Source organism: Suillus bovinus, assembly GCF_016758785.1.
Source record: "Suillus bovinus strain UH-Sbo-P2 chromosome Unknown EDB93scaffold_140, whole genome shotgun sequence".
NCBI classification, from domain to species: domain Eukaryota; kingdom Fungi; phylum Basidiomycota; class Agaricomycetes; order Boletales; family Suillaceae; genus Suillus; species Suillus bovinus.
The window spans coordinates 1-26,244 of record NW_024542196.1 but is presented as its reverse complement, the minus strand read 5'-3'; the positions used below and the strand labels follow the sequence as shown (position 1 = coordinate 26,244).

Here is a 26,244-nt window from a genome sequence, read left to right as displayed (position 1 = left end):
AAGGCTGCCAGGCGAGAAGTAGTGAAGTAGTCACGTGAACGTAATCATAACTCCTTCAAAGTTTGTTTTTATTTCAACAGAGTTTTTATTGAGCTACTGCAACCTGTAGTCCATGCAATCGGTTGGCAGACCATGCGCTCACGACGTCTTACTGCAACGAGTCAGCTCTGCTCTTGCCCTAGATTAGGGTTAGGGTTATGCTTTTCGGAGTGTGAATTTGTCATCACTTGCTCCTTCTTTTCGAACCATTCTCAGCCTCTCAGGTCAGCCGCATTTCATCTGAATTCTATTCAACACTTTACTTTGCCATGGTGCGTTTGTTACACTTCCTGCCGGATGCAACTTTACCTTTAATTTTATTGGCTTACAGTCTCTAACACCCGCAACCATGCGCCGTCTGATGCGCGAGATCACAGAGTTGAAGAACAGCCCTCCGGAAGGCATTCGCGTCGTTACAAGTGAGGAGAATATGCTTGACCTCACAGGAATCGTTGAGGGACCAGGTGAGTCACTGCATACTGAGATACGCGTCCATAGATCAAGTTACCTTATACCACAGAGCAAACACCATACGCGGGCGGGTACTTCAGGGTGCGATTCCAATTTACACACGAATTCCCCGCTGCACCTCCAAAATGTACGCGTCATCATTGGTTATCTGATCACATTTATCAACTTCCATCGGCATAGGCTGGTTTGCAACCAAGATTTTCCACCCAAATGTCTCTTCCGTGGGAGAGATTTGTGTGAACACGTTGAAGAAGGACTGGCAACCCTCATATGGCATCGGACATATTCTCGTGACAATCAAATGCCTTCTCATTTATCCCAATCCCGAAAGTGCCCTCGACGAGGAAGCAGGGAAGCTCCTCCTAGAGGACTACGACGCGTACTGTTCCCGCGCGAAGCTTATAACAAGTGTGCACGCCACTCCTCGCATACGACCTTCCGAATTTCAGACACCATCCACTGAGGAAGAGGCAGAGTCGTCCACGACGTCGATACCGGTTTCGATTCCAACACCGGCTGTGGTGCCACCACCGCCACGTATCACGCTCCCTGTCCCAACATCTGCATCATCACCACACACACACAAATCATCTCCTACGCCATCGCAACCTCTTCAAACATCACCAGCGAACACATTGGCCTCATCGCTCTCTACGAGTACTGCGTCCAGCAAAGATGGCAAGGAGCGCTTATCACCGCTTGGGACCGCAAATTCCAATGTTGCGGGCCCAGCTGCTACTGCTACAACCAAAGCTATCAAACGATCCGCAGCCTCAGCTAGTTCAGGGACAGAGAAACGCAAGAAAGCGTTGAAGCGTCTATAAGAGTGCGCCTTGTACATACACCATGATCTAGGACATTGGTGCAATAGGGGGATCATCTTGTGCACATAGTAGTAGTTCTGTTCTTTGATTTCTGTCGTGTGGCTGTCGTATTTGTTTTCCGAAGTAACATGATGACCAATACACAAGATGTTATATGCAAAACACGTCGCGATATGTGGAAGAATTTACCGTCAGTCAGTGCATGCATGCATCGGCTCATTGTCACGTGTAACGGTACGCGTCGCGTGACAATGTGACCAAGTTATTTTCTATTTGAGCTAATTTGAATTCCGTACATGAAATTTGTTGTCCTCCTTCATTCTGCCATGTTCTCCAAAGCCCTTTTAGCTCAGTCAAGGACATTGTCTGTATCTCTCCGGGCCCGTGCGTCGCCTTTTTCGTTGGCTCTGTTACGCCATGCCAACTCCGGAAAACTGTCGATGCCATCGCAGTGGCAGAGGGCATTGTCAACGTCGTCAGCGTTGCGTGATGACGGGTCACGGTTTGGCGACCAAAACTCGAAGCCAAGGGGCTTTCGGAGAAGCGTTCCGCCTTCGGGAACACTTTACATCGGAAACCTCCCATACTCTATCACCGAAGAAGAACTGCGACAGTCTTTTGCAGAGTTCGGAGAGATTGTGCGTGTATCTTTGGGTATGTTTTCTGTGCTGCATTGAAGTGTCACGAGGTGCTGACTAGGCATGCGATGTAGGCACCACACCAGAAGGGCTCAACCGCGGGTTTGGACACATTGAATTTTCCAATGTGGATGATGCCAGCAAGGTTATCAAGGCGGATGAGGAGGACCCAATCTATATCATGAACCGCGACATCCACCTTGACCACGCTGCGGTCCACAAGGAGCCTGTGCGTGAACCTTACCATACGCTCTACATCCGTCCGTTTGGCGGACTGGAGGACGACTTGCGCGAAATGTTCAGCAACTTTCAACATTCGATCGCGGGTGTGAGATTATGTACGTGCGCTTTGACTTATTGGATTGTGATAGCGTCTGACTTTGGGCTTGGGTCTAGTGAGGGACAGAATCACCGGCGAATCAAGGGGAAGTGGGTTTGTTGAATTCGAGAGTGCCGAGAGCGCTACAGAGGCGCTTGAGGCCCTAAAAGATCCAAAGGACCCTTCAACGGGCAGGCAGATGACCATCCAATATGCAAAACCTTCTCGTCTCGATTCTGCTCCTGACGTTAGGAGTAACCGGGAGGGACAAAGACGGAGATTTAACCAGAGAGAGAGTGGTCCTCGTCGCAAAAACTCATATGGTAATGACTGGAAAAGTTCCCAGCGCACGGAAGAGTATCAGGATTCATAGTCGAGCGGTGATCATCTAGGCTTATTATAATCATATTGTGATGCCCATTTCCTGCATGCATGCTTGTTCGTTCGTATTATTGGCTCATTGTTAATCACATCTCGTTGCGTTATCCCTGATTGCCTCACATCGTTTCACTGCTCTCAACTTTCTGACTTCGAGACCTTACATTTTGCACCCGCCCCTGCTGTGGACACCAGTAAGTGCCCTCTTCTTAGGTATGGTCGACGAATTTAACTCAGGGGAGATGAACTAGCACACCAGGGACACGGAACAGGTTATGAACGTGAAACACGTGCCAGGCTGTGGGCAATGCTATTTATACTGCGTTTTCAATCAGAAAACAACAGGCACATCGCTGGTGGCGCGTCAATAATGTCTGCCGACACACAAACAACGAGAGCGAGGAGTTGTGAGCTTGGATATGTCATGTGTAGATTTGAAGTGTGGATGTCATCAAAGATGGGATATTTGGACTGAAAGGTAGATTGTTGAGATCGACCTCTCCCGGTAAAGCAAGGCTCGTACTGATGTCCAACCTGCCAGGGGTTGTCAATGTTACACTACGAAAAAACTCGTCAAATCTGCAGGTTCAAAAGTCCAAACCCTTTCAAGCTTCAGGAAGGACATCGCCGTCGCCCAAAATCTTCCGAATGACTTATGACCGGCAAGAACCCTACGCTGAGGAGGATCTGGAGGATACATATCATAACCGTCGCGCCTTATCCCGCTGTTAATGCAGCGCTAGCAAAGTTGCAGACATCCCGAACATGGCGCGTCAACCGTAATGTCGTATATATCGGATCGTTCGAAAATCATACTGTCTTCCACCATAGCAGACTCGCAGTGCTTTTCGAAAGGCTTGTCATAGTCTTTCACTGCCCTGATCAAGTAACTGATGATGTTTACTAGGTCATTATCATCTGACTATCTTTGCGACTTCTTTCTGAAACATTGATACTCACCTTTTCTTTGCCAGTTTACGGTGGATTGTATTTGCTCACGTTTACAAGGTAGATGCTAGGTTTTCCCTTGTTCCACTCGTGACCAAGTTTTGACGCTTCTGCTCGCTTTGGTTTAGAATCGATTCATCTCTCGATCCCTTCCTTATCCGCGGTCATCGCATAGCATGCCTAGGGTTCGGGCGAGAATGGGATCATAAATGTCATCAAATTCTGCTGTTTAATTCTGTCAAAGCACTCATGATTGACTGCGTTGGAATATACAGCTGCATTCGAAACGTCGGGTGATTCTCATTTTCCCGGTGAGAGGGATAGTCAACTAGCGAGATTGTACCCCGCTTTCGAGGTTAGGCTGCTAAAGGTTGCCAAAGTTCTTTGATGTACGTGGTAATATGAACTGATCAGGTATCGTGAAGAATGCGTCTCTGGTTTTGTGGCAATTGTTGAGCTCTTGTGCGTCTCTCGTTCCATCCCGGTGGTGTGCTTTACATGCTGTTAAGATTCTTGTGACCCATCCGATAGGAAGGGATACGTGAAGGTTCATTCAGATTCCCTGAAAAGGACGATGCCTCCCGCCGATGCTCTACGCCTTCAAGAGCATTGCATGCATTGTCGCGTGGTCATGGTCGGGCCTTGTCAATATGAAATCTCATAAATGCCAAGCCTGCTTCTCGAATTGATGCTGCGAATGACTATGAGTGATAAGTGACTTCCTTATCATTTAATTTATGTGATAACAGAGTTTACACAAGGTCCAACTTACGCGGATTGCATCGGCAACATCATCCTGAGAGTGTCGTGCTTTGGAACAAACACAGCTAGAAAGATGATATCTTATTATTGTCTTGTTGTTCCATCCGATCAGTCAACACCTGCCACTCTTGGGGAAAGGGTACATAGTTGAACCCGTTGCACTTATCAGGAATACAGCACATGGTTCGAAGACAATTCGCCTAACTCCCTTCGCCGAATCAGCGCCTGAGATCTGAGAACTCGCCCGCGTAAAAAGCTGGGTGATGAGTATCACGACCCGACATCACGACCCGAGCCATCATGCGGTAACTAAAATTTCGCCGTCTCCTTTGCTTCTTAGCGAATTTGGCACCTGATGACATGTTGAGATCTGATAAGCACCATAAACTCATAGCAGCACATTGCAGAATGTGTCTGATTATTAGCGCGAATTCCTTGATGAGTTATTGAAGACAGGACGAGTACTTGATCACGGAGCACTGCATTAACCTACACCGTCACCTGCCGGCGTCTCAAAAGTTCCTCGTGTAACATTGAGGATCCAGCCTTGCGCTCGCTGGTTGCTTTGCACTCCGTCGGCCTATTTTGCATCTTTCGCTGGATGTCATGGAGGGCAATGGCAGTATACTCGTCAATGGGGAAACAAACAACCTTGACCACGGTAGCCAATGCATACTGTTGGCATTTTGGCAGCGCATGTATGCCTGCGCTGTGTCTAAACCTTGACTGACTGACAGCTTTATTTTCATAGGCAGTGAATCCTTGAACAATCTAAAACATGGAACGCGAATAAATCGTTTTTGTACACTTTTATCTAGACACGTTCTATCGAGAATACACCAGTCTTCCACGGACGTCTAATATGATACAACTTCTGCCATATATTTTCCAATCTCCGTAGACAAATGTGCCACGCGATTCGTGCAAGCAGGACGATGAGCTTGAACGTCAACAAACCTGCACGAAAGATAAGACGCAAAATCAGTCGCATAATCACAATCGAAAAAGTATATATAAAAGCGATGGATTTTACTGTAGCACCGGGATTGTACATGACAACGGTCACGAGCGCCAGCATGAGGATTTTGAACAGGGCCATGAGGTATTGAGGCGAATTGAAAAACAGCGCCCATTTAAATACTTGTCCGAGCTTGTGCAATAAGATATGATTGAGTATTGGTCGGAACAGCATGATGAAACAGCATAGGCGAAAGAGGATGAAGATGAGGGGTCTCAACACATGGCTGAGTCTTGTGAGATTCAACGGCGAGAGCAACGATGGCATAAATTTTGAGATGTTTGAGCAGAGTAAGTTAGAACTTTCTAATGGCAGAGTTTGTTTGAGAGGTCTGGGGAGAGTATCCGTCTTCATGATGAGCCCAAGCATGATGATGGTTACAGTGAGACAGTGAAATTTTATATAGGGGTCAATTGACGAATAAGAAAAATAAAGAATCACATGACTTCGTATTTCATTACATGGACAGACTAAATTTAAATTATTAGTAGAACACTGACTCGGACGTGATGGAGAAAATAGCATCATCCCCTCAGCGACTGATGCAGTTTCGTACGATTGCCCAAGAAGCCTTTGGTAATGTCAAGGCATCTTCAGCTACACTCATGCCATGATCTTACGCTTCGTGAGGTGAGTACTTAATTTGGTGACAGTACTAGTATCGGAGTATGTATTCAATAACCATAGGCAATCGAGAAATGGGTGTTCGAAAGGAAAGAACTCCATGACGAGCTTTATTTATCAAACCAAGAGTGGGCTTTCCCCAAGCAGCTGGCAGACATTCCCGAGGTGTGCTGTGCGACATGCTCCTCGGGCTGCCGACTCAAATCCCCGGTACTGTGCAGACTTAAGTGATATTAGTCGAGCATCGCTGCGTAACGAGCCATGTGATGCGGAAGACTGGAGGAGTAGGCGCAGGCATGACACATCCCAACTTGGTGACAGGCACGTTTCACATCTAATAGTACCCTTTTCCTGTAAACACTACCATGCCTCCATCCTCAGAACAAAGCTTCAGAGCCAATCTATCTCAATTCCGCTGGGACAGAGGCGTCACAGACGACTCTCAACAAACACAGCAACCACTGCCATCATCAAACCCATTCTCCCGCTTCTACAACGCTGTAGCAGGCGACTATATCCCTCTCAGATCCAGCGAACGTTCCAACGAACACGAAGCATGGTTTGCGCTGTCACGTTGGGAGAGGTACGCGTTTAGAAGTCACTCTTGCCATACCAGTCTTCTCAGCACAGACTCCAATCTCCAGGCTGCTCGGGTTCGGTGCATGCTTGTTAGGCGTAGCAGTCCGCTTCTTCGTCGCTTTCATGACCCTCCCTTTCCTCGCCATCAATCCCGCAAAATTTGCTTTGGCATTCAGGTATGCGTAGTTTTTCTCTCGTTCTACACCTTCCGATTGATAACTCCCTCGCAGTCTGGGAAGCTTGCTCGTGATGTTCGGGTATGTCATACCACTCCGTGTCGATCCGAATGATCATCGCTGACTACCATATTCAAGTTTTTCAGTCCTCATAGGACCATTAAACCACGTAAAATATTTGATTTCCAAAGAACGTGTGCCATTCACCCTCGTCTACTTCTCAAGTTTGGGCTTGCCCCTCTATTTCTCTATCAGCGCGAGTTTGTATTCTTTCATCACCACAAGGGTCCGTTTCAACGACCCCTATTAGGTCCACTCGTACTTAGGTTCGCTATTAGCAGGTGTGGTCCAGGTAGTATTTCTAGTAGCGTATGTCCTGGCGTACTTCCCAGGAGGTACACAGACATTGCGCTTTGGTGGACAAATCGCTCTTCGGGGAGCAGGAAGCCTGCTACCTTTCTAAGTAACAGTAATGAACCAACACGATCGTATCCTCACACACGATATCTAGATCTAGTGCTTGCTCATTATTCATTCCAACGACGTCGATCAATCCATCATAAGCGCAGTGCGGTACTTTTGGAAACAACAAACGACGACGACGACGAACCATCTATTCGAGAGCCTCATGCAACCAAACCGTATCCCTCAACCTCCGTGACATAATCTCAATATATCCTTGGTATGATTGCCACTCACTTCCCAGCGTATCTACCGTCTGTCGGGCACATCATCAAAAGTCAGGCTAGCTCAAGCTAACGAACGTACTAGATCCAATGTTGACAACCTCGCGAGAGCACCAATCAATCGTTTACCAGCGTTGGCCTTGAACGAATCAAAGTCCGGAGGTGGAAGAAGCCTGAGGATGCTCTTCATATTTATAGTTGGCGCCGAGATTTCGCTGCTCAACAAGTCACACTCCACATAGCTCACGAGATGGCGCCACAGCAATAGTGATACCATCTCAGTAGTACCTGTATATGCACTAGTTAATATCACTCAGCGACAGCGTTCCAAGACAATTCTCACCGAGCATGTTTTTAACTTCATCTTGAGCCTCGTTCCTGAACCTCTCGTACTCTCTGAATATCAATGACCTCTTCTGCGCGATGTCTAGATACTCCACGAGAGCCTTGAGTAGCAACCGTTCTTGGCGCCTCAAACTCGGATCAAATTGAGTAGTCGATCCATGCTCGGATGCAAAAAGGCTAGCTCGCAAAACCTCAGCGTCCGTCTGAGGTTTGACCGCTTGACTCCAGCTTCTGTTTCCCAGGCACCGCGCAGCAAGGCCTAACACAGCACCATGAATACCACTGAACCCAGAATTCGTTGACATCTAGAACATAAATCATAAGTGGTAGAGCCTACATATGAACGGTGGCTTACCAGCTCAAGTTTTGGAACGAGCGTCAGGAGGCTTGAATTCTGCTAAGCGACACTACGAGGTGGATTTCCTATACGATCGACAAGCCAATCTCTTCAGAATCATTTTTGAGAAGAATGATGATAGTTTCTCGATGGCTTAATAAGTCAAATGCCTGATGCCAAGTCAAAGTCAATGCGCATCCACTAATAAAAGTCTGGAATCAGTCGCACCTGGCTGCTCGCAGTAGCATGCTGAACTCCTAGCGTCGTCAACATCGCAGCAACGAGCTGAAGTGCCGGCATGAATAGCTGGTGGTATCGCTGAATCGCCGAAGGCAAGAAAGAGTCTTGGTCTTCACAAAACAAACTTAGAACATAGAACCCTCTGAGTGAGAAAACCCACACACCCATAAACGACTGATCAGCTTCTGGTCTCGTATCCAAGAACTCGCATTGACTCAGGACCGGGAAAATTCGAGCTTCAAGTAACCATTCCGCACCCAGCCTCGTTTGTGCCATCCGTATCAAGAAGGACATCTTTGACTCGTAAACATATAGAGGATTTAGATCGTCTACGTTATCACTTCAGTTTCCTCGCGATACAATTTGACTGCGCACGCACCTGGATCTGGTTTGAGCACGTACTGTATTTGCGGCTCCGCTTCCTTCAGCCCTTGGACAAAGTTCGACAAAATCCCGTAGCGAACCAAAGACGTAAGAAACATGCGGGACTTATCCGAGCGGCACAGCTGAGCGAGGGAGTCCAACAGCATGAAAGCGACAGTCTTCCAAACTTCAGTGCCATCAATTGCGTCCTGGGATATGATCGTGACCAGTCTCTCGAGCACGCTTTTTAACGCACCCAGCGTACCAAGCTCTAGCGCAGATGCATTTGTCGCAGGCCTTGGCGATCCGCGCATGGATCGAGAATCATTTAGGGATAAATCATCGCGCGAGGAGAGAATGGAGAGGGACATTGACATCGACATCGAGTGCTTCCCGAACGTCTCCAATGACGTTTCTCCCGAAGGCCTCTGGTCACTCCCTCCAATAAGGTGGAAGTAATTGATCAAAGAAGCGTATAGGTTGCCACGGACCAACTCGGAACGGTTGTTATCCAGGATGCAGTCAAGGATGCTGCGAAGAAGCGCAAACAGTCTCTCTGCAGGCAAAGAGCCTGCGTCAGTGTCCCCGCCGGCAGATTGTAGCATAACTTGATGACGTCGATCTTCGCGCAGCTTCGTGATGCAAGACAATACTGCTTCCGAGAGCAGAACTGCGGTAGGTTCCTGGATGTCAGAGGAACGAATTGCAGTGGGTAAAACGTGCAATAAGTCAAAGAGCATATTTTCGCGCCTGTCGTGCGGCAGACGCTGGAAGCACTTGGTAAGGGTGATGTCCAATAGCCTCCACCATGCATCATATCCGGTAGCAACAGCAAAAGCGACCTCACGGCGATGGTTCTCGATCGCACAGCTCTCCAAGACATACGAGGTTTCAGTGTTCAATTTGTCCGCCTGCGCGCTATTGGTGATCCGGCCTTGGACGTGGAGGGAACGCCGAGCAAGCGTCAACAGTGATACGGTATTGCCAAAGTCGTTGGCAGAACTCTGCCATTCTGCCCACAACACTAAGATTCAAACACCTTTGGTCGCTTGCAATTGCGGCTTCGAATTCACATGTCCGTGTGACTTTTGTTCATCGCATCGCCAAATCGCATTCTAGCTTTCGAGTCACAAGGCTGTCTGATGCCAGCAAAAGCAAAGGCTCGACCACCTGTTAAAGTCATCATGAACTACTAGTAGGTTCCACGGCAGCCTGTGTCCTTACCAAAGGAAACTGACTATAGAGCACTAGGACACTCTATGCTATCATCTTTCAAGCGTATCAACTACACTAATAACCCAAAATGCTTTGCTAACATCCCTAATTTCAACTATTCTCGTAGCACCCACCGAACGCGATACACTCACAATCAACCTCGTGGACCCTTTCTACGTCGCCACTGCACCCTCTTACTCCTCAACGTCGTCAGTTCCTCCCAAAATACGATGCGTCAAACTTCGCAGACATCAAGTTCCCATATTATCTCCTCCAGAAACGATCACTCCCACATCAACACATATCTGGAGCGAACATGAGGACATTGCTGCACCAAACTCTCCTGTGTTTTTGCATAGGAGAACCTGAGGATAAAGCGGGCGACGAAAATCGACTATATGCACCGCCCAACAACTACGATTTGCGACCAAGGACTCCGGGCCTGTATGTATTGGAGACACCCGCAGTAACTGTATGATGAACTTGAACGTCTTCTCCACTCCTCGTGAGCCACAGTCTGCTTCCCCTAGCCTCATGCAAAGATTCAAATATCACCACTCATTTATTACGAGTTCAATGCAGCTTAATAGCACTCTTTAGGCTCTCTTGAGTCTCCAGAAACCGACTGTTGAAGACCTCACTGATTAAGGACGTCCATTGTGACACCACGGTGCACCTGCATCCAACATCACCCTCCACTCAATGTCATCAGGCCAGAACCTTTCATTTTGGTTCCTACTAATCTTATTTCCTCAACTTCGCCATCCGTTCGCTCTCACATTATCCTTACACGCATCGTTTTCGTGGTATTTTCATTCTCATCGCCTTCGTCGTGGATATCGCAATTACATGTGAATCTACAGTTGGGGACAAGCAAAATCGACAAGTATGGTTAACCTTTCCACAGCCTTCTGAAACACCTGTATAACGACATGCTAAGCATAATTAGACTATTTACAGATGTACAAAGTACGATTCAAGCTGCCAATCACGATGTTGTGGTCACTCAGACCCCAAAATTTGGCCGGTACCTCAAACTAGTGCCTAAAATCTCGAAAAATAGTGCAATCGACTCCATTTTCAAGCCTGAGTCTGACCCTGGGGTCAAAAATGAGGAATATCTAGAGTTTGGTCCCCAAAAAAATTAATAAAGTTGCACTACTCACCCATCTTAGTCTGCTCATGGCACACTCGAAAAGACCCAGGCGAAATACTCAGTTGTTGAACCAAGACAATTCTGAACACGAAGTCCAAGTCAATGCCTTGAAGCCCAGGTTCTGTGCACCAAGTCCCGAAGAATATGTTGACGAAGAGCCCCCTCTGCACTTATTCTTCGATAGTTTGAAAACAGATTTTGCCGAGCTTGACACATCAGACTTGGAGACAGGATCAGACATGGATGACCAGGATGAGTGGGAAGAACTCAATGATGAATGGTTGTTGGCTGTAATGTCAGAGATGGACAACAAGCTCCAAGACCCAGACTGGCTCCCAGAACGTCTCCAAAAGAAGGTGGAAATTCATGCAAAATCAAAGACGGGTGAGTTAACTAGTTACAATTCAAAGAAAGTCTTGCTTACCTTTCCAGCAGCGAGACCCAGGACTTATGCCAATTCCTTTACAAGTCAATCAGAGAGAACTGTTCGAAGGCACAAGAAGAACTTGTGAAACCAACCTCAACTAACAAGGTTTTTCAACAAGTCAACCCTGGCACCTGACCGAGATGCAATGGCAGGACCAGCAAACATAGCCAGACATGTGTTGCCCATGGTGGCTGTGCCAGTACGCCAAACAACATTATCCATGCTGCAACCAGAATGGCAGCAGTATTCAAGTTCATCAACGATCCCACGTACCCGCTTGGCATCTGTTCTATTGGATCAGGCATCATCAGATGAACCGGAGCCCACAGAGATTATGGACTTGGATGAGTCAGCAGCTGAGGAGGTGGAAGATGTTGATGATGAAACTTGGGAAGACGAGCTGATGCTTTCAGCAAGAGGGGTCATAATGAAATTTCATGATTGGAGCAAGATGCGCGAAAACATCAAATCAGACCTAAAGAAGAACAGCAAGAGCTTATCACTGGCGCACATCAATAAACTCACCATACTCTCAAATTTTGCAACTCTATGCATCAAGGGATGCTCATGGATACAAGCTAGCATTGAGATTGCTTGGCAATGGCATGAAGGCGAAGGAATTCACTTCGCATGGAAAGTGTGAGCACTTGTTCAGCATTACCAGATATTTGCATAGCTGTCCATGGAGAAGTGAGGTGGCAAGGCTAATGCCCACTCTTGGCTTCATGATGAAGCTGTACAGGCACGCACCCAATCTTGGTTGACTGCACAGAAGGTTGGCAGCATCACTCCAAAGAAGCTGCAGCATGCCCTCACTTCGGCAATTTTTCCAGACCTTGGCATTCACCCAAAGCAGCCACTTAGTGTGCACACAGCTCGACACTGGCTTCTCAAGCTTGGGTGGAGGTGCACAATGGTCCGAAAAGGGGTGTACATGGACAGTCATGAGAGGGACGATGTAGTGAAGTACCACAGAGAGGTCTTCTTACCTCTGATGGCACAGTATGAGGCCCGGATGGTTCAGTATGAAGGGCCTGAGTTGAAAAAGGTTGAACCACATCTAAAGCCTGGAGAAAAAAGGATTATTGCACAGTTTCATGATGAATGTTGTTTTCATGCCAATGATCAATCCAATACTGCATGGTAATGTACACCCCATCAGCTCGAATACTCATATTAACTTACAATGTTGAATCAAAGGTTGCAGTCTAGTGAACAGCCCCTTTGCAAGAAAGGTTGAGGATGACTAATCCATGTTTCTGATTTCATCAACGAAGAAGATGGCTGACTTATTCTACAAGGTCAAGACGGTGAATTGGTTTGAGATGCATGCAAAATTATCTATCCAGGGTCAAATGGTGATCCTTGGTGGGACAGTGCCCAGTTCCTTGAGCAGGTCAAAAATGCAATTGATATATTCACGCTCGCACACCCAGACTGCCAGGCACTTTTTGTATTTGATCAGTCACCAGCTCATGCCTCCCTCCCTCCCGATTCACTGAAAGCATTTGAAATGAACAAATCAGATCGAGGCAAACAACGAAAGCAGCGCGACACGGTGATACCAATGAACAACTCCAATATTTCTGTCCGTGGCAAAGTCCAGAAAATGACAAATGAAGACAGCACCCCCAAAGGTCTCCACTCTGTCCTTGCCGAGCGAGGATTTGATGTCAAACTGGTTGAAAGCTAAATGTTCACCTGTCTGTCCTTTCGAGAGCAAGGGTTGTTGCATGGCTCGTCTTCTTTCACAGCAAGACGACTTTGCAAACCAGGAGTCAATGCTCGAGACCATGATCAAGAAGACAGGCCACCTATGTATCTTTTTACCAAAGTTCCATTGCGAGTTGAATCCCATTGAAATGGTGAGTGGCCTGTCAAAAGTAGATTCATATGCTGAGTTTGTTGGTAGTACTGGGGCTGGTGCAAGTATCGATACCGAGAAACACCAAAGAACAGTTTTGGTGAAGCCAAGAAAGCAGCCGAGCATTTTCTTGATGCTTGCCTGTTAGAGGTCTTTCATCGTTTCATCAATCACTCGTGGCGTTTTATGAGTGCCTACCAAAAGGGTTTGACTGGGGAAGCTGCAGCTTGGGCAGTGTGAAAGCAGAAACAACACCGCTCGGTGTCTCACACTGCCATGGATTCAATTATGGCTGTCCTTAACTAAGATTCATACTATTATTTTTGCGCTCCCAGTGTCTATCAAATAAAAATTTACCCCAAAAATTTGGCTGTACCCAAAAAACATGTGGGAAAATTCAGTTCAAGGCATTTTCAAACGTCTTTCAACCCATAGAATCGATATCTGAAGGCTGTTTTGTGCCAAAAAAATTCCTTTGTCCACTATGAAAGTTGTCGATTTTGCCTGTCCCAAACTGTACTATATAATGTACATAATGATTCAACCACATATTTCATCACATCCTGGTCTTCAGATCGTTAGCTCACTTTGGATATGCTAGATGAGATGGAAATGTCAACGACCGCATATGCTCACAAACACGATATCTCTCTATTCAGATTCTCAGTCCACTATGAGGAAGCGTCGATGAATATGTACACTTGAACATAATCCATTGTGCACGCGCAACAGCATCTCTGAAGGGATCATCATGCCTTGTCTGTCATTATGTGCTGTCACACTCATATATCAGCACATCATGAGAATCATACAGTGAGCTCTTCAATGAGTTGATGACTCGGACAACCCTGAACTCAGACTAGATAGTGGATATAGAATAGAATATGAGATAATAATTCACCGTACACTCGGTCACATGTACATTTTATCAGAGTGGATTTATTGCTGCGAGCATCATCGGTACTAACATCTACAAGTGTTTGATTTTAGTAAATGCAAGGACTTGAAAGGAGCTGAAGAGACTCACCCCTCTTGGCACTTTTGCTAGTGTTGTCCATGTGCCATGCGGCTCAAATCAAGCTCAGGACCCCCTCTGGGTATCACTAATTTGGTTGCGGGAGTATAAAATGTGTGCCGAGAAGCGGGTGGTACCCAGAATAACAGCCTATGTTCAGGCCCTACCACCCATTCACTGTCACAATCCAGGAAAAAAACGGTTGGACTGCGGTTGTCATGGGATGCTTCCTCCATCAACTCGGAAGTGTTGCGCAGCACATGGATGGGGTTAGATGAGAAGGAAATGAAGTGATTGTTCCCAGTGTGCGATTTCGTGGTAGTGGTGACATTGATCATGCGATGTTCATCTGAGAATGCTGAAGGATCTGGTATGGCGCACTGTTGGGATGGCTGCTTGATCACTGCATCCCACAGCCGAACAGTCTGATCCCAAGAACTAGTGACAATGCGAGTGCTGTCCGGCAAGAACGAGACCGAGGTAACTCTTGAAGTGTGCCCCCGCAAGGGCTCACCGACTGGCTTTCCCATCCCTGCATTCCACAGCCGAGCAGTCTGATCCCAAGAACCAGTGACAATGCGAGTGCTGTTCAGCGAGAACGAGACCAAGGTAACTCCTTGTGTGTGCCCCAGCAAGGGCTCACCGACTGGCTTTCCCATCCCTGCATCCCACAGCTGAACAGTCAGATCTGAAGAACCAGTGACAATGCAAATGCCGTCTGGTGAGAACAAGACCGAGGTAACTGTTGAAGTGTGCCCCCACAAGGGCTCACTGACCGGCTTTCCCATCCCTGCATCCCACAGCCGAACAGTCTCATCCCTTGAACCACTGACGATGCGAGTGCCGTCCGGCAAGAACGAGACCAAGGTAACAATAGAAGCATGCCCCCTCAGCATGTTCTGAACAACCGGCCACTTTATATCACATCCAGATACTACACAAAGAATATTCGGAAATCGTCCTGAAAGCTCTCTTGATAGCGGAGAGTTGGCAGGCAAGAATGGGAGGGCTGAGACATGCAAATGTGGTGTGCTGTGTAAAATGATACCGCCTGAAGACTTGAATGAACCTCTGTAACATCTATTGCAGTCAATGAGACTTCCTTGAATTCAGAATGACCCTGTGGTTGTACGTGAGCGCTTTAGCTGGCACTCAGTAGCAATGTACTCACCTTTAGCCACTGTCCAATGAGTGCAAGGGTAGGAACTGCACTGCTGAGCGCATTCATCAGCGCAAGTAACTCAAGCCAGAAAAACAGTTGCTCGTGGTCGAAAAATAATTTCACTTCTTTTGCGAGCTCCTCATCGAAGACCATGGCACATATGTGAGAAATCCAAAATTGAGAGGAATATGACAGATGTGGGGAAATGCATGTTTGGACCCAATCTTGCAGCCTGGCATCTTTGCAATTCGACAGATACGACAACTTTAAATTGCAGATATTAAAGCGAAGGTCATTTTTCATTACTCGAAGTGATGCGAATGCAAGGTCATGTTGTGCCTTTGACAGGTCAACAAAAAACTCTTCGCTGGATGGTTGGTCCATCAAGAAATTGTGGAAGGATGCATGAAGGGGTCGAATTGGGGAATCTGGGTCGGTGGTGCCGCTGAGTAGGGATCCCATGCATTTTACCACAAGCTCCACGTTGAAAACATCCTCTCGCATTGGAAAATGGTGCCTCATGGTGTTCAGGGAAGCTAAAGAAAGGGGTTCAGCTGTGCCTAATATTTGTCCCATCACTGAGTGGAATCTCCCTAGCATCTTCAAACAAGATTTCTGTGAAGGTTGGACATCGGCGGTTGTATCCCTGGGCATGATATCCCTTAAAATGAGGTGATACATGGCGTGCAACAGCACACTTTTTTCAGAAGGATCGGGTGACACCACAGTGTCGTAGCAATCAATTGGAGATAGCCCCACATGGCATCCTCTGATGTACCCACAGGCAAGAAGCACCCACTCAAAAAGTCCATCAGCTTTCTCAGCGAGGACTGCAAACTGTCTGTCCTGGAAAGTCAGCCCTTCCAACTCCTTGGATACGTAAGCATGGATGTCGTGCTTTGCGAGTGCTGTTGGAATATTGTCCATGGACATGTGTTTGATATGCTGAACACTGTAGAACTCATCTTTGATGTCACCAAGCAGGCGAGAGGTGACGATGAAACAGAAGTTGTGTGGGAGGTCTGTGATTTTGGGAACGGCGGTGTTTGGATGTTTGCCTGCTAGAGGTCTCTCCATGTCTCTGCTACACTGCTCTCGTCCAGTGCATCAATCATGATCACGATGGGTTCCCCAGTCGACCCAGATGACTTCCCCAATGGTTCAATAAGAAGCTTCTGCCATTGTTGGATGATATTGGCTGTCTTCTTGAGCGAACTCACGGCTTGAACTGTATCTGCTAAAGCCCACCTCATCTCCGGATCACGGTCAGCCAGGTCTCATGCAATGGTGGAAAAGATCTTTTCATGGCGACGATCTGCTTCTCACTGGTGGTCAAAAGCGTAACATGAACCGAGTCCACCCACGTCTTCGAACCATTTAGCGATGGTGTGAGCAATAGCCAACTTGCCCTTGCCTGCAGGGCCAGATAGCCACAGCATGCATGGAATGTCGTCCCCAGTGCTGTTGACCCATTCCGTGATCTGGGAAAGAATTTCCGTGCACGTCCCTTGAAGGCATTGTTTCCTGGTATTCAAACCCGCGCCATCTGCATAAGTCACTCCGCTGAGGTCCAATATTTCCTCTGAAAAGGGTTTAATATATGTCAAGTTACGATGAGCTCCAAACCCTTACCGGTGCGGTGGACATGTATAGCTATGTCTTGGATGTGTGTGCCTATCTCATGAATGTGTATGGCTACATCGCGAGCAACCTGGTCATGGAAGTTTTGCATGAGTCTATCCAACATGTCATTGTACTTTGCGATTGTATCTGTTGTTTCCGAGATGACGTTTTTTTTGAGTCTCTTCCCTGGTAGAAGCTTGAGACAATACAGAGTGCAACAGCATGTAACACTCACAAAAACTGCTAATCTTGGAATAATTACTAATAAAATGTGCACATTCACGAGCCTGCTGAGAAATCTTTCCAAGGATAGCGTGCATCGACGAAATTTGGCCAAGCATCTCATCTTGTGTTATGAAGCTGTAAACTTCACCCAACTTCTTGAGAAGTTCGAGTACTGCTACGTCGCGATCCGCTTGAGCTATAATAATCTGCATAAATGATTGATGAGCAGTGTAAGATAGGAAAAGATAGAAAGAAAACATACTTTGGCTGCACAGGACAGCACACCCAATGCCATTTTTGTGTATGGATGTAGCTGGGGAATGGGGTTAATCTGGTTCCATTCAAGAACAGGGCTTACATACATTCACAATCTTTCCTATAATATCATCGAATATTTTGAGGGGTTTGAGATATGTGTCCTGGAAACCATCAGCAGCAGTGAGATCCGCTTGTGTGTCTTGAGCAGCAGACATCACGGTTATCACACATCCCGAAAGTGAATGTATGTGCCCTGCAGCTTGTTGAGCATCCTGAAGTGCTGATTGGGTATCATCTTCCACTTCTATGCCAGATGAAGCAACCTGAACCAGTACGACCATCAAAATTTAGAAAAAAACACAGACTGAAGGGCAATATCGAGGAGAACTTACCTCAATGATATTTGGGGTTGATGAAGCATGTTGATGATCCACATCCGGGGGAACAGAGCTGCAGTTAAGGGAATCCTTTGAGCACTTGTTGCAATATTAGTCGGATTCCATGATACTCATTATGCATGCTCATGGACTCACCAGCACTCTCAAGGTGTCCTTCACTGTCTTCAGCAACTGATGAACGCCACAGGGTTGGTGCTAGACGAAGGATGTGTCAATGTCAGTGTGAAGTGGACTAAACGATCCTCGTAAGGCACATACCGAGCCTCCACTGGCTGTTGCTTCGTTAGATGTCTGGGTTTCTTGAGCTGAAATGCTCGATGGGTTGCCTTTTTTCCTCATTGCGAATGGCAGTTGACAATCAGAATCAGTATTTAGTGGAGAAGTGAGAGAAGGTCCTACACCATCTATATAAAACAACAGGTCATCATTAGTACAGCCTCGAGGCAATGATATTTGTTGCACTGCCTACTTGTGGCAAGCCCTAAGAATAGAATGAAGAAAGGATTAAATCGTCCAATAATCGTCACATTAGATGCATCTGATTTCACTAGCTCGTACTCCAATGTGTTCTGATTGAACCAAGATATCATCTCATCGGTCATGCCCTGAGGCCTGAGGATGTTATCCAAGGTTTATTCCGTCAGTTGTTGCTCGAATGAACTGAATGCAAATTGATGTTCATTGTGAGATTGTAGACAAGCTAGTCACCTGGGCTCATTGTTCATGTTTTATATAAGTATGAGGCACAAGCACGTGCACAAAACGACATCTATGTAGGGACTGAGTAAGGTTAAGACCACCCTTTCTCTTCCTTGCTACCAGCAACTAGGCAAAAATCTTCACTTATCAACTATCCTCACTCTCAATCTATCTTTTCTCAAAACAACGGTGTCTTCTTGTTATGAACAGATTAGTCTCTGACCCTAACTTAGAACACTGTCCGGATTTCACATCCATAAGTTTTCAAGCTAGCCGCACGCCTCTCCTAAACCCTACTACTGATGATGGACAGGCTGCGGTTATGCTCCAGACCATATGGGTCGCCACCAATGCCACACTGAAAGCTCAGTGGCAGCGTCAGTTGGATGAGGATGCCTTAGCGGCTGCTGACCAGCAACACCTCGTTGATGAAGCCAACGCACAATGTCTTATTGCACATGCTTTACAGGAGGCCACCACTGCAGAAGAAGATCGGAAGAAGAATCAGCTCCACCACATTATCATTCCCGACCGTCCTCATCCGAAACGTGCTGCAGAGGCAGTTCTCGTCTCTGATTTTGCCCTATGCAAACTCGACAAAGTTCAATTCGTAGAGTTGTACTATTGGACCAACAAGGGTCTCGCCAATGCAAAACTCAATTTTCTTGCTACTGATGATGACAGCATGGTGCCTACTACTGCCTTGGGTGGGTCTACCTCTTGGATTGCCGCCAGTGTCGCTCGTCCTGCTGCCGGGGTTATTGCAGATCATCTTCTCTCCCCTCAATTTCTCTTGCGTGATTCCTCATTTCATCGCCTCGCTTGAACAGCACGGATGGGATAATTCACGTGTTCTCATGTTAGCCAACTTCTTTGGCGCACTTATGTTACACAACTATTGGACTTCTGACAATGAGCTCGAACAATGAGCTCTTCTCATGTATGCTGAAGAACAATGTCGTGCATGGCACATTGCCATACCCCTTCTGATGCTTGGAACCTTGCCATCCTTGATGGTGAGACAAAACCTATGATCACCTTTATCATCCGGATCGAGACCGAATGGATCATGAATTTGACTCAAAGGTTTGTCTACTTTCGCTTTTGGGGTTCTGCGTCGACTTGTGTCTTTTACGTTCTGCATTATGCCTTTTGTGTCTTGCATTATGGAGTTGCCTTCTGTGTTGCGTTCTTGCAATGTGCCTTCTGCGTTGTGCCTTCTGCGTTCTGTGTTTTGTCTTCGTGTGAATGTTAGCATTGCTCACATGCCTTGCCTTTTAGCGCCAACAAGCTTTACAGCCTAAGGTGTCTGTGGATTCCCCTCTTTCCAACTGTGCAAGGAAAGGCTGTATTTTGTCTGGTACAGCATCCAGTGATTGTCGGGCCTTTCCTGCAGACAGAGGTCATTCCTTGTCACCGTTGGCTCACAGCAAGACTCCTCACATTGCTGCCTCCTCGGGTTTTTCCAGCGGCGCACATGGACCACATCCACCTGCTGTGTGCACTGTATGTCTTGGGCGAAACAATCACTCCTTCATTGACTGTCCTGCTGAATGGATCTGCGACAATTCCCATCCTGCTGTCAGCAAGCAGGTCAACAAGCAGTTGCTTGTATGAGGCACCAACCAGCCCCTCTGTGTCGATTGGCAGAGGGGACGAAGCTGTACAACGCGTGCTCACAATGACAGACACTTGTGTTCTGGATGTCTTTCTGCCTCTCATGGAGCCCAGTTGTGCCCTTGAAAACAGATGCTTACATCCGGTGTGTCCATATAATGTTGTTGCTTGGGAGCGTTTGCTTGCCACCAATGGTCTGCTGGACCAGTACTCCAAAATCCCGGATGGTTTTCGTCATGGCTTTGACTTACATCTCCCTTGTATTACCGTCTCTCAGTCACCTCCCAATCACACCTCTCTTCACCAATATTGTGATGCCTTTGAGCATATCATACAACGCGAACTCCACACTGGTCGTTACATTGGTCCTTTCACCAGTTCTCATTTGTCTTCGCTTTTGGGAGTTTTTCAGACGTCCCCAGTCTCCATCATACCCAAACCAGGCAAACCTGGTAAATTTCGGGTCATTCAAAAATTTTCATTCCCCTACTTGCCTTCTCTGCACTGTCCCGAGCCTTCTATTAATTCTGCAGTGGACTCTGATGACTTTCCATGTACTTGGGGGATGTTCAACACTGTTTGCTCAATCATTCGTCACTTACCTCCAGGTTCACAAGCTGCAACTCGAGATGTGGCTGAAGCCCATTGAACAATTCCTTTGCTGCCGTCGCAATGGCCTGCTGCAGTGGTGCGTGTTGATGAAGATTCATACTGTGTGGACACTTGTACATCTTTTGGGATGGGACCATCAGCGGGGGCATATGGTTATATTGCTGATGCTGGTGCAGATCTTTTGCGAGCGGCGGGTTTGGGACCACTCATCAAATGGGTGGACAACCATTTATTCTTCCACATCAAGTCTCACTATCTCCCTAGTTACAACCGTTATTGTCTTTCTTTATTCAATACTTTGTCTACGCGCAAGGTCCATCAAACAGGTGGTCAATTATGGTTTGAAGGGGACACTTTTGAGGATGGGTCCTTTGAGGTCTTTGCGGAAGACTGCAGGTTTCCCATTGTGGATTTCTCTCGCACTTCGACAAGATGGGGTGAGGATGGGGAATTTTCTTGTACCATTAGTGATATTGACCAGGCCTCATCCGAGCTTGGCATTCCTTGGGAGCCGACAAAAGATACTCCATTTGGTTGCGAAGTTTTGTTTATTGGGCTCCTGTGGAGCCTCGCATGTCTCACCGTGGCACTTGCTGATGCAAAAAGGCTCAAGTACCTTGCAGCCATTGACGCATGGTGCGCACATCCCACTCATGTCCTTCTGGAGGTCCAACAACTCTATGGCAAGTTATTGCATGCCTGCCTCATTGTTCCCACTGGTCGAGCCTACCTCACGTCATTGGAGGCCATGCTTAGCATCTCCAGTTCGCGTCCTTTTGTGCCATATCACTCTGTCAAACACCTCCACAATGACCTCACCTGGTGGACTGCCCAACTCTCCAATCTATCCCTTCATTGCCTCATTCCCCATCCATTCCACATCATCGATGCCCATGCCTATTCGGATGCCAGCTCAGGTGTTGGACTCACAGTTGTTATCAATGGGTTTTGGTGTGCATGGTCGCTATTGCCAGGATGGCAAACCCTCAATGGTGCAAAAGATATTGGGTGGGCCGAGGCTGTTGGATTTGAGTTGCTTGTCCACTGCATCCTCTGTCTTGGCATCCCCTCCTCTGGTTGACATTTCCATATTTACTGCGACAACCAAGGAGTCATCAATGGATGGAAGAATGGGCGGAGCCAAAATTGGGCAACCAACAGCGTGTTTTATCAAGTCCTCTCATTGCTCAAGCCGCTTGGGTCTGGGACATCCTTCCACATCTCTTATGTCACCAGCGCAAGCAATCCTGCAGATGGTCCCTCTCATGGGCAGTTCCCCTCCTCAGCTCTACTCCTTCCCCCCATTGTTCTTCCTCATGAACTCTCCTCCTTCCTCCTTGATGTCTCCACTGATTCCTCCCATGGCATTGATGGTCATGTCTCCCACGATGTCTCCTGCAACTACTGTCCTCATGCACTACATGACCGGTCAACCCACCAGATCTACAGAGAGGAGTTGTGGCATTTCTGAGACAGCTGGAATGAGTGAGGTCTCATGCTTTTGCTCTGCAGGACCTGTTTTGCTGACTTTAGTGGCTCACACTTCTCCTTGCCCATACCATCCTTCGCTCATACCCTTGCCATCATCTCTGTGACCTCATTGCCTTGCGAAAGACCGACTGCAACTATGGCGGCCGTTGCAGGGCCGTGTGCCATATGACCACTCTGGAGCGCATATTCCCCTGTCCGAAGGTGACTTAAACCGTATCTTAACTGTCATTGGTCACTTGTTGGCTAGTGGGACTAAGGAAACATATGGTTTGGGATTACTGGTTTTTCATGTTTTCTGTGATGTGCAAGGGATTCCCGAAGAGCAGCGTGGTCCTGCCTCTTCCCTTCTGATTTTAGCCTTTATTGCCAGCTGTGCAGGCATGTATTCTGGGAAGACTCTCGATAACTATTATTATGGGGTGCGTGCTTGGCACCTGCTCCACAGTCTCGTTTGGTTAGCAGATCCTGCTCAAGTGGCCTCAGCATTGGAAGGAGGTGCTCGTTTTGCTCCTGCAAAATCCACACGTCCTAAATGTTGTCCATTCACGGTTGCAACTCTTCGCGCCATTTGTTCCACAATGGATCTATCTGCTCCCCTCGATGCCGCAGTATATGGATGTCTGGTCACATCGTTCTTTTGTCTCACTCGTCTTGGAGAATTTACCTCACATTCTCTGACTTCCTTCAATTCTGCGCTTCATGTGAAGCCTTCTGACATCTGTTTTGATGAGGATTGTCATGGGCTGAAGGTCACAGTGCTCCACCTACCACAAACCAAAATGTCAACTATGGGTGAAGACGTTTACTTTGCACCTCAGTCTGGAGATGTCGACCCTCACCATGCACTATCCAATCACTTGTTTGTCAATACCCCCTCTCCTTCTGCTGCATTGTTTAGTTGGCACCACCAAAAAGGCCTTTGCCCTTTGACTCACTCTGCCTTTTTGAATTGTCTGGATCGTGCAGCAACGCAACTTGGGATGGAGTCCTTGACCAGGCACAGATTGCATATTGGGGGTACATTAGAGTATCTACTGCGCAGGGTGCCTTTCGAGACTGTAAAGTCCATTGGGCGATGGAAAGGCGATGCTTTTGTGGGATATCTTCATCAACATGCCATTATTATGGCACCATACCTTCAAGAATCACCTGTTCTTGAGCCTTTTACTTGTTATGCACTTCCTGCAGTGCGTTGATCATCCTTGTAAGTTGTTGCATCACTCCTTCCTTTTTGGGGACAAGCATTCGCTAGCTGCGTCGTTGGGCTCCTAAAAATTTTGGGAAACTTTGCTCATACTTGCCCTGTTTTCCTTCTCTAGGGTCTAAAGTCATGTTTCGGTCGAACAAGCCCAAAAGGGGCTTCTTTCCCAAAAAACCTATTAGTTTCTTGCGCATTCTGTTGATCAATATTTGTTATCTCCCGCGGTTTTGAATAAAATATTTATTAAACCAACACCTTGAACCTTCGTGGTCCAGAACATAGATGACGAAACAGATGCAGAATCAGAGCAACGTGGGAGACCACAAAACAAATTATGCAAAAACAAACCTTACACTATGTATCTACGAATCAAAATTTTAACAGTATAAATGATCATATTTAAATTTTGCAGGAGCAAAATTATATACTTCTACAGTTCGCACGGCTACAATATCAAGGTCTCATGAATTCACTGATGACTCTTGCTGGAACCTCTCATTTTAGTTTCATACTCTTCGCACTGCCTCAATTTCATCCCCCGTTCGCTTGCCTTTGCTCGATGCTTTCCTCCCTTCCGGCCGGCGGCTTTTCACGCCTCACAGTTCCCATCATTCATTCATGCATCTTTTCATGGTGCTCTCGTGTCAGATAGACAAGTCGCAATATCGATGTCAGTGCTTGGTGTGAAATGGACTAAGCGATCCTCATAAGCCACGTACCGAGCCTCCACGAGCTGTTGCTTCGTTAGATGTGCGAGTTTCTCGAGTCAAATTTCTCAACGAGTTGCCTTTCCCCGTTGTGAATAGCACTCAGTGACGATCAGAATCAGTATATAGCGAAGTAGTGAGAAAAGGTCCATTCATATAAAACGACATGCCATTATAAGTACCAGCCTCGAGGCAATATTTGTTGCGCTGACTGCAAGCCCTAAGCAACACCATTCGGCAGAGTCGAACGATGAAATAATATAATCGTCCAATTAACTTTTCACTCTCATACCTCAAGGGTTCCGATCGGTATGGAAGGACCAAGATCCATCCCTATGCCTCATGGGCCGGCCCCGAGTATTATCCAGGGGTTATACAGGTAGTTATTGCTCGGATGACCTGAATGTAAGTTCATAGATGCAAAATCAGAGCAACGTGTGAGTCGTTGACTTCGTGAAACGATATAAAGGGAATAAAAGAACCTTACACTATGCGCGTCTATCACTGCAATACGAGGGAATGCGCGCGGAAATGAAACCTTGTAGCATGTAGAAGCCTCAAGGGTTCTCTAAGAATGCCTGTGGAAGAGGAGCGATTCTGATGGCTAGAGCACCAAACGATGCAACTACGGAGCATAAATGATTATCGCCCACGATAAGAAATCTATAACATGATGGCGTACCTGATTGATGACGGGAACAGCATTGCCAGCAAAAACGGACATTGCTTCAAAATAGTTTGAAACCCTGTTTCTACGCTTCGTCAGACGGCTGGTGCAGGGACGTAGTCCTCGATGGACGGTGAAGCGTCGACGTACTAATGATAGCCTCATCTTCATGAATGCGTTTCAGAATCCGGGTCGACACAGCAATTCATGCTAGATCGCAGCAGAGAACAATTCGTACAGCTCCATAATTGGCTTCGAATGCGTAGATTAAAAACTTGCTGAACAGACCAGTGGGCGACCCATGGCTTCAACTACAAGCTCTGCCCAAGGGAGAAAGAGACACAATGTTAAATGATTAGCGGCGCTACGTGTCTGAAGTTGTGTGCCGGGCAAGAGGCCACGACGCGCATAGGTCTCTCTTGTAACGCTGAAGGAGGTTGTTTATATGCGTTCTGAATGAATATTTAGTATCAATATTCTTACTGAGTCGCGGAGGTGAGTCGTGTGGTTGAATCCTGGTTGCAAAACGACATGTCCATACTCACAATGGCACAATGCGAACTGCAACAGTTGCTATCCAGATAGTACTCTTGTAGTCTCTTGACCAATGTCCTTACAATAATCCCTAGATACAGGCTGCCGAAGATACTTTCAAAGCAACAACAACGGCGAGGAAGGCGAAACGCATTTTTTGTGCGAGGTTATGTGCAATTTATCTTCCGAGGGGGTTGTCGAATGATATCCTGGGGATGGGGAAACAGTATAGGATGACGATCAGGCTCATACTTAACGATTCTTATCATTTGTGTAGAATAACCATTCTGCAGAAAAGATAAGAATTCATCAAGTGTCAACACTCAAGACGATTCTGCGGAGGACGATGCTGATCTAGAAGGCATGGACACCGAGTGGGGCGAAATTTTCGATTTCTGGGTCACGTGATAGTTAATAACATGTTAATAACATCAAGCTGACTTGTCGTCTGTAATGGTTACCCGTCTCTCATCCCAATTTCTCATTTCGTTGCTTCGTTATTCGAACCTAGGGTATTTTTTTTACTTCTTGTTTTTTGTCCGGTGGGGCGATGCCCTATGCTGGACAGTACCTACTTGTCGACCTATGTACGTGGCTGTAATTTGACATATGGTACTCTGATAGTG

The 26,244-nt window shown here is 46.9% G+C and overlaps 8 protein-coding genes across 8 annotated transcripts; 5 read left to right on the top strand and 3 right to left on the bottom strand.

Moving 5' to 3' along the window:
* Positions 1–154: 154 nt before the first annotated feature.
* Positions 155–1,496, top strand: EDB93DRAFT_1185740 (ubiquitin-conjugating enzyme/RWD-like protein). Its single transcript, XM_041450799.1, has 4 exons — positions 155–311; positions 371–503; positions 560–637; positions 691–1,496. The coding sequence occupies exons 1-4, from the start codon at positions 309–311 to the stop codon at positions 1,332–1,334; spliced, it is 858 nt and encodes a 285-aa protein (XP_041301192.1). The 5' UTR covers positions 155–308; the 3' UTR covers positions 1,335–1,496.
* Positions 1,497–1,660: 164 nt separating this feature from the next.
* On the top strand, positions 1,661–2,664 carry EDB93DRAFT_1096290 (uncharacterized protein; the record flags this gene model as incomplete). Its single annotated transcript, XM_041446767.1, has 3 exons — positions 1,661–1,988; positions 2,047–2,310; positions 2,369–2,664. 3 exons carry the CDS (start codon positions 1,661–1,663, stop codon positions 2,662–2,664), a joined length of 888 nt encoding a protein of 295 aa, XP_041301191.1.
* A 3,722-nt stretch (positions 2,665–6,386) lies between these two features.
* Positions 6,387–7,239, top strand: EDB93DRAFT_1243624 (Got1/Sft2-like family-domain-containing protein; the record flags this gene model as incomplete). The annotated part of the gene is made up of 5 exons (XM_041452169.1): positions 6,387–6,604; positions 6,666–6,776; positions 6,831–6,857; positions 6,915–7,062; positions 7,087–7,239. 5 exons carry the CDS (start codon positions 6,387–6,389, stop codon positions 7,237–7,239), a joined length of 657 nt encoding a protein of 218 aa, XP_041301190.1.
* Positions 7,240–7,389: 150 nt separating this feature from the next.
* On the bottom strand, positions 7,390–9,930 carry EDB93DRAFT_1256835 (uncharacterized protein; the record flags this gene model as incomplete). The annotated part of the gene is made up of 9 exons (XM_041454011.1): positions 7,390–7,494; positions 7,545–7,750; positions 7,806–8,112; positions 8,163–8,193; positions 8,244–8,314; positions 8,373–8,494; positions 8,549–8,713; positions 8,764–9,771; positions 9,834–9,930. 9 exons carry the CDS (start codon positions 9,928–9,930, stop codon positions 7,390–7,392), a joined length of 2,112 nt encoding a protein of 703 aa, XP_041301189.1.
* A 1,158-nt stretch (positions 9,931–11,088) lies between these two features.
* Positions 11,089–12,233, top strand: EDB93DRAFT_1269737 (uncharacterized protein). Its single transcript, XM_041454302.1, has 3 exons — positions 11,089–11,502; positions 11,554–11,603; positions 11,664–12,233. The coding sequence occupies exons 1-3, from the start codon at positions 11,145–11,147 to the stop codon at positions 12,186–12,188; spliced, it is 933 nt and encodes a 310-aa protein (XP_041301188.1). The 5' UTR covers positions 11,089–11,144; the 3' UTR covers positions 12,189–12,233.
* A 2,113-nt stretch (positions 12,234–14,346) lies between these two features.
* On the bottom strand, positions 14,347–14,908 carry EDB93DRAFT_1185720 (uncharacterized protein). The gene is made up of 2 exons (XM_041450798.1): positions 14,437–14,908; positions 14,347–14,376 (listed from the first exon to the last, which is right to left on the bottom strand). The coding sequence occupies exon 1, from the start codon at positions 14,760–14,762 to the stop codon at positions 14,454–14,456; it is 309 nt and encodes a 102-aa protein (XP_041301187.1). The 5' UTR covers positions 14,763–14,908; the 3' UTR covers positions 14,347–14,376; positions 14,437–14,453.
* A 2,000-nt stretch (positions 14,909–16,908) lies between these two features.
* On the bottom strand, positions 16,909–18,692 carry EDB93DRAFT_1269722 (uncharacterized protein; the record flags this gene model as incomplete). Its single annotated transcript, XM_041454301.1, has 9 exons — positions 16,909–17,168; positions 17,219–17,395; positions 17,445–17,640; positions 17,697–17,747; positions 17,797–18,015; positions 18,085–18,168; positions 18,226–18,285; positions 18,349–18,494; positions 18,560–18,692. The coding sequence occupies 9 exons, from the start codon at positions 18,690–18,692 to the stop codon at positions 16,909–16,911; spliced, it is 1,326 nt and encodes a 441-aa protein (XP_041301186.1).
* Positions 18,693–22,244: 3,552 nt separating this feature from the next.
* Positions 22,245–23,705, top strand: EDB93DRAFT_1256828 (uncharacterized protein; the record flags this gene model as incomplete). The annotated part of the gene is made up of 2 exons (XM_041454010.1): positions 22,245–22,503; positions 22,633–23,705. The coding sequence occupies 2 exons, from the start codon at positions 22,245–22,247 to the stop codon at positions 23,703–23,705; spliced, it is 1,332 nt and encodes a 443-aa protein (XP_041301185.1).
* Positions 23,706–26,244: the final 2,539 nt, after the last annotated feature.

What these genes read in the sequence shown, in the direction of transcription:
- EDB93DRAFT_1185720 (XM_041450798.1), bottom strand. Translation starts at nt 14,762, where the DNA reads ATGATCAATGTCACCACTACCACGAAATCGCACACTGGGAACAATCAC.
- EDB93DRAFT_1185740 (XM_041450799.1), top strand. An exon ending in AGGAATCGTTGAGGGACCAG is followed by an intron (nt 504 to 559) that starts GTGAGTCACTGC and finishes CTTATACCACAG; the next exon opens with AGCAAACACCATACGCGGGC. An exon ending in CCCCGCTGCACCTCCAAAAT is followed by an intron (nt 638 to 690) that starts GTACGCGTCATC and finishes CCATCGGCATAG; the next exon opens with GCTGGTTTGCAACCAAGATT.
- EDB93DRAFT_1269737 (XM_041454302.1), top strand. Translation starts at nt 11,145, where the DNA reads ATGGCACACTCGAAAAGACCCAGGCGAAATACTCAGTTGTTGAACCAA. An exon ending in TCATGCAAAATCAAAGACGG is followed by an intron (nt 11,503 to 11,553) that starts GTGAGTTAACTA and finishes CCTTTCCAGCAG; the next exon opens with CGAGACCCAGGACTTATGCC. An exon ending in CAAGTCAATCAGAGAGAACT is followed by an intron (nt 11,604 to 11,663) that starts GTTCGAAGGCAC and finishes TTTTTCAACAAG; the next exon opens with TCAACCCTGGCACCTGACCG.